This window comes from Gymnoscopelus microlampas (assembly GCF_963454915.1).
Source record: "Gymnoscopelus microlampas genome assembly, chromosome: 10".
In the NCBI taxonomy this organism is placed as follows: domain Eukaryota; kingdom Metazoa; phylum Chordata; class Actinopteri; order Myctophiformes; family Myctophidae; genus Gymnoscopelus; species Gymnoscopelus microlampas.
Window position 1 is genome coordinate 44,913,705 of NC_139947.1, and position 6,405 is coordinate 44,920,109.

Below are 6,405 nucleotides of genomic sequence, written 5' to 3' on the forward strand. Positions count from 1 at the left end.
ATTGTACAGTCAGACCAAAGTCAGAATTCCTCACATTCCCCAGACAGTCCAAGTCTAGGACATATGTTCTGCATTAACGAGGGGTTTACAGAGGAGGGCAAACAGGCAGCGAACATGCAGATTTAAGTGTTATATAATAGTGCCCCACTTCCCCCTATTGACCACTTTATAGACCATGTCTAATAGACCCCTTAACAGACGACGTCACACTGGTTGCAAGCGTCATACTGGTTGCAAATGAAACCCATTCTGTCAGGTCCGCTAGGGCGCGCAGCACTAGCCAACACACAAGAGGAGGTTGGGCACCCCGAAACAACAGGTTGAGAATTGATTGCATGAAACAATCACCTGTGCGTCCAGTCTCTATGTTGGTAAACAAATAATTGGTCTATTTATAGTGATAAGAGTTTTTTGTCGCCCTCTCAATTATGACAAGCAGACCAAATACTGAAAAAAGTCCCCTAAAAATGACAACAGCTAGAGTGATCCACTGACCTCATAACATGTCTCATATTGCTTGATCAAGTCCCATTTGTCTTTATCTATTCCATAAAGTTTGAAAGGCAAAAAATGAAGAGTTACAAGAACACATCATGTTATAGCAACTTAAGGTTTTGATGGTGAACCCCACTGAGGCTTTTTAGAGACAAATCCTGGAGGAAAGATTTTTAAGAGGGGACACTGGTCATGGTGGTGCACGCACTACTTTTATAACACTGGCTCTTTATGTAGAAATTGTGACCCACTGGGCCACTTATGTTGAAAGTGACTCACAAAATAATGAACATGGAAGATGTTTTAAGAACAGGTGAACTGTATTAAAAAGCGCCTCTGACTAAACCTCCCAACTCCATTGGATCCTCAAACTCGTCGTTCAAACACACTACACATACAAGTCTAAGTCAAACCCCACTTGTTCGGCTCTGCTTTATAGTACAGTAGTCCAGTATGGGACTTTGTTGCCACCATCCAATAATCTAGGTTATTGTTTTTATTTAGTTTGTATATTTTCAGCATAATGTCCTGTTCCACACTTCTGACTCCTGTCCAGGTGGTGGCGGTAACGCACCACTCAAAGCTGGTTTGCCAACTGTAAATAAACTGAAAGAAGAATAAAAAAAGAGGGAGTTTGTTTTGCGGAAGAGGAAATGTTATTGTGTTCTCCAAACCAGTGAGCAAGTGACAAGTGAGTGTTTAGTCTATTTACTTCTTTAAATGAGGCCCATAGCTGTTGTGTAGTCCGGTTGTGAACTTGTGAATTTCAGTGGGATGACACTAGATACACATCACATCCCTGTTAATGTATTATGTGTTTAAGACGGTCTCACGCGCGCAAACGAGTTCATTGATAAAGCATCTCCTCCCTCCTGTCATCCATCCAGCCTCCCAACGCTAAGTTTGAGGGAAATTACTTATTGCTTAACGATTTAACAATCTGAATTACTTTTACAATTATTTTGTCATCAGATTAAAGGGGGCCACCATGTCACAGAGGAGGTCGAGGGGACAGAGCCAGCCTCAGAGTCAGGGCAGAGGAAGAGGAAAACGGGTAAGTCAAGATAATGTTGTTACTGTACTTACACTTAAGCTAACTTGGTAAATATGGCACGTTGCCAATGAAGTGACAAGTCTCAACAATACCCACCCCTCCTTTATCGTTCTTATTCTCTGCCAAGGCATTACTGCTCTCTTGCATTGGGTCAAAGGCAAGCAGAGCCCCAAATGAGCTCAGCAAACATCATTCATTCTTCTACTTGTCATCGACCCTGTTGGCCGATCAGGCAGTTGTTATTGCTGATCCCTGGGTTTTGTGTGATGTGTTTTAGAGTGCAGCCCCAGAAACCTTGGTGGGTGAAGGAGAGGATGATGAGATGTCATTCACTCAGCCGAGCACATCACAGGTCCTGAGAGGACTGGAGAAGCTCACACCGGCCCAGGTTGACCAAAAGGTAATGCACACATGGTGTCCGTGGGGAAAAAAAGTACACATACCTTTTATTTTTTATCACACACATGGTCTTTCTTTCCATTAGGCTGCAGAGGTGGTGCAGTACTTCCTGGTGAAGGATCAGAAAAAGCTTCCCATACGTCGATCAGGTATCTCTCTCACACAAACCCCTCAGGTTGAATTTATTTAAGTCTTAATCTGATGCACCATTCCTCTTCTTTTTCTCTTTCTCTTCTAGACCTTGTGAAACATGTGGTGGTGAAGGAGTACAGAAACGTCTACCCTGAGATCTTGAAGAGAGCATCGCATACCTTTGAGCAGGTGTGTACTGAGCTACAGGTTTCTGGGCTCCCCTGCTTTTTTTGCCCGTTGGTTTCAGTGTAAGGATGTGATAACAAACCAGAAACACACAACTCACAATCTTAATATCAACCAACGTCTAAAATGAATGATTATCATGAAGAAAGACTGCACAAGACATGAATCCGTCTTGGCAGATTCTGTCTAAAAAGACAGGACAGAACAACTAGTATAACAGAATAACTCCCGCATGCTGCTCAAGGTCAATGAGTTTGATTTTTCTCTCACAGCCAGACTGGGGCTGTACATGTTTTGAACTTCCACCTCACATGCTTTGAATACAAGCATACCGACATGACCTCTGGATTACATCTGTCTATCCTCTACCTTGCAGGTCTTTGGTCTTAAACTGGTTGAAATCGATCCCAAAAATCACATCTACATGCTGATTAATAAGCTCGAGACGGCTGAGGGACCGTCACTAGACACGTGAGTGTCTTGTTTTGTATGAATAATCCCATTCGATGTAGTTCATTCTCTGCAACAGGGATATCAAAGCTAATATATCAACATAGATTATTCACATCATTTTCTATCAATGGCCATTATTTACATGTCAGCTGGAGTAAACCTGTGTGCATTTATGTTGGTATTTGAACTAATCTTATTTTCCCTCTTTATTGAAGGCCTACAAGCCCAAAGATGGGTCTGCTCTTTGTGATCCTAAGCGTTATTTTCATGAAAGGAGGAGCAGTCAAAGAATGTATGTGCTAGCTTTCTGGATTCTCACTGTCCGTTCATTTGTCCAAGTCATTACGTTTCTTCACAAAGTTGTTCTGATAACAGGCTTCAGCTAATTAGCACATGTTAAGCGGTGGTACATCATGCTACACTAGAAATAACATCTCTGGTCATGGTGTGCGTGTGTTTCAGCTCTGATCTGGAACACACTGAGGAAATTGCGTGTTGACCAGGGGTAAGACAAGGATTCTTTCTTGTTTCTTGTTTGTGTGTGTTCTCTTGGTTTGTTCTCAACCATGAATGGAAACGTTTTTTAACTGGGCCTGGGAATAATGCATTTTCTAGTTTTTATTTTTACCTTTTATTTATTTTGATAAGTAGAGAATATAAGGTAATTTACATACATCTGAAAGTTAGTGTTACATTATTCAACATATATATAATGTTTTTGTTGTGATGCTCTCCAGAGAGAAGCATGAAGAGTTTGGTGATGTCAAGAAGGTGGTCACAGATGAATTTGTTCGTCAAAGGTGAGAATCTGGCTCAATTGTTTTCTCTGGCTAAATTTCACTAAACAATACACTTGATATTATATAGGCTGATACAAAATGAACTGTTGATCTCCTTTTACCTGTTCAAAAAAGCTTCTGTAGCACTTATAGGATAAACGGAGAGAGGAGGGGTAAAAATGTTAACATAGCATATTGAACATTTGCATAAAGGACATGATAGCAAAAAAAACCAAAACATTTAGGTTATTTCATGTCGGTAACACAGTCAACTTGATAGCTTAGTGGACTCATTTGTTGAATATTGTCGCTGTCGATGGAAATCTTGCATGTGCAAAACCGTTCCTTCTTTTTGAGTGGTGCCAACCACTCCTATATCTGACTTTGTCTGTGCGTCCGGGTGTATGTATGTCCAATAAACAAACATTGATGACAACATCAATACGGGGCTCATCAAAGGCACCACTCTCTTCACACAGGGTGGGATTTTTTTTTAAAGAAAAGAGCAAAAATAGACGGAGCAAAAATAGATAATCTACAAGCTCACAACTGAGCTATTTCAATGACTTTTGTGTGACACTCTTGTATGCTGAAGTAGGACATTAGTTTACAAAAAACAAAAAGGTTTCTGCCCAACGGCAACAATTACAACCTTGCCCAACGGCAACAATACGTTTCTAGAGCATATGAGGGTGTGCAATGTATTGTACTGGTGTGTTCAGAGCCAGTTTCTACAGATCATAGTCTCTGGTTTATACCACACCACAGAGAAGCAGGAAGAATGCCAGGCCAGTACCTGCACAGTGGCTGCTGGACCGACACTTACCTTCCATACACTATTACTATTGTCCGTTGTATTTAATGTTTTAGTATTATCACAAAATATACCTGCAAAAAGTAAACATTTCAAGAAAGACAAAAACATCCCAGTGCTATGTACTATATACAGTATATTTCATAGTGTTTGTGCATCTCGTGAGATCTCTTGTTATCCTTTTAATTTTCACAGGCATGTTCAATGAAGCATACCGGTACACTTATTATTCAGCATTATTTATGCATTTGTGTATTTTTGTGCACATCAAGGTACCTGGAATATGTACGAATTCCTCACACGGAGCCAATTGAGCATGAGTTCCACTGGGGTCAACGTGCAGAATTGGAAGTGTCAAAAATCAAAATCCTGGAGTTCATGGGTCAGGTAAGCTGTGTATAAAGGTTTGTGCCATGTTGTGTACACACAGATGCACCTCCAAAAACTCCTCTCCTCTCCTAGTACTGTGCAAGCAAACAATATAGAATCTATACTGTCTGCTCGTGTATTACTAGGTGAGCCAACATCTGCGTATACTACAGATGTTTGCCAGGGAATTCCTTGGGCTGCTGAAACCTTCTATTATTGTACTACTACGGTGTATTTCTGTCCTTAAATAGTCAAGGTGGCCCCACCACAGTGTCTACAAGAGCTGACTGCCCAAGTAACTAATTTCAAGTGCTGCTGCTACATGGTCTAAAAGCCATCATTAAGGACTCTGTCTACTGCAAATGGAGAAAATGCCAGAGAATGTCATTGAAACAAATAATTTCATTTATTGTGCCTAACCAAAAATGTGCGATTACTTTTTAGATCCATGACCAGGATCCTAAGTGCTGGAGTCAGCCATACAGAGAGGCCACCAGCAACACCCAAGCCAGCACCAGTGGTCAGAGATAATCTCTTTCGTTTGAGAGGGGCGCTCCATTACAGATTATTGGTTTTAGGTGGTAGAGGAGAAAAGAGCGAAGCCATGCCTTATTTTTTGTATATATTTTTTTTACAGTGGCCCAGATAAGGGTATAGGATTGCTCCTAAATATATTTCATTAAGATGGTTAATATGTCACTGTGACACTGTCTCATACAGTAAGAGATTCTGTTTTTGCTAAATGTACTGTGTGTATGAGAGATGGGTGGGTTGTATGCATTGGAACTTTGTAATCTCACTGATCTTGTACTGTATTTCGTTAGACAAGTTAGACACAATGTTATGCGAGGACTACCAGGTTAAAATGTTCACACTTTCCAGGCTAGATATTATTCAGCCTTTGTTTAAAATTCATGAGTGGACCTTTAATAAAATTAATTGTTTTTTGTAGACCTTGTTACAGAGGTCCTCTCTGTAGTCTCCATTATTTCCTTAGATGTTCTTTATTGGCAAAGTATATTCGCACAGAACCATGTTGTACACAGTAAAGCATAATATATTGCACAGGATTAGTTAATGACACAAGCAATTGTTATGGTTGACGTGGATATGTTGTGCCGTTTTTATGTAGGTGACCGGGGGTTTCAAGCCAAATAATGGCATAACCAAAATAAACCCCAAACGAGGGCTGACGGTCAAGGTGGTGACCATACAATATATATGTAATAAATTAAAGTTGAAGTAACTCAAACTTTTACTTAAGTACAGTATTTGAGTAAATCAAATGTACTTGGTAGTACTTTCCACCACTGCCATTAACATCTTGTTTTACCAGCAGATGGCAATCGAGAGCATGAAACGGACCAGAATTAACAAGGCTCTGAAATTCTGATCTAAAATTTGTTTTAATATTATGAATTACAGTTAAATGTATAGACAGCTGGTTAAAGAAAAGGCTATTTGTTGAATAGGCAAACCATTTGATTACAAAGCTATGTCTTCATATAATTGTTCCTCAATAATGCTCATGATAGTATGGCACCATTTTTGTCAACTCAATCTGTCTCAGAGGAGGGCTGTGGACAGTTCAGAAACCTGTCTACCAGTGACATCATTGATGGGGAATCCAAGATAATAGAAAACTACAGGCTTTCTATTCCTGTTAGCACGCTATAATGGAAACCATTGTTCTCGCGTTAATAAAAACAAATATATACAATTTT

The 6,405-nt window shown here is 40.0% G+C and overlaps 1 protein-coding gene across 3 annotated transcripts; it reads left to right on the top strand.

The window, feature by feature from the left end:
* Positions 1-1,116: 1,116 nt before the first annotated feature.
* Positions 1,117-5,632, top strand: LOC311053390 (non-structural maintenance of chromosomes element 3 homolog). 3 transcript variants are annotated; one of them, XM_084068893.1, is made up of 11 exons: positions 1,117-1,186; positions 1,468-1,549; positions 1,827-1,949; positions 2,034-2,097; positions 2,187-2,269; positions 2,643-2,737; positions 2,935-3,011; positions 3,182-3,224; positions 3,457-3,519; positions 4,585-4,699; positions 5,126-5,632. In XM_084068893.1, exons 2-11 carry the CDS (start codon positions 1,484-1,486, stop codon positions 5,210-5,212), a joined length of 816 nt encoding a protein of 271 aa, XP_083925019.1. In that variant the 5' UTR covers positions 1,117-1,186; positions 1,468-1,483; the 3' UTR covers positions 5,213-5,632. The 3 variants fall into 3 exon arrangements, with proteins under 3 accessions (XP_083925019.1, XP_083925020.1, XP_083925018.1); XM_084068894.1 differs by having other exon boundaries at positions 1,124-1,179; XM_084068892.1 differs by lacking the exon at positions 1,117-1,186 and having other exon boundaries at positions 1,225-1,549.
* The last annotated feature ends 773 nt before the right edge of the window (positions 5,633-6,405 follow it).

Bases quoted from the DNA above. Each gene is read 5' to 3' on its own strand.
- LOC311053390 (XM_084068893.1), top strand. From the start codon at position 1,484: ATGTCACAGAGGAGGTCGAGGGGACAGAGCCAGCCTCAGAGTCAGGGC. The intron at 3,012-3,181 runs GTATGTGCTAGC...CGTGTGTTTCAG, and splicing joins AGGAGGAGCAGTCAAAGAAT to CTCTGATCTGGAACACACTG. The intron at 3,225-3,456 runs GTAAGACAAGGA...GATGCTCTCCAG, and splicing joins AAATTGCGTGTTGACCAGGG to AGAGAAGCATGAAGAGTTTG.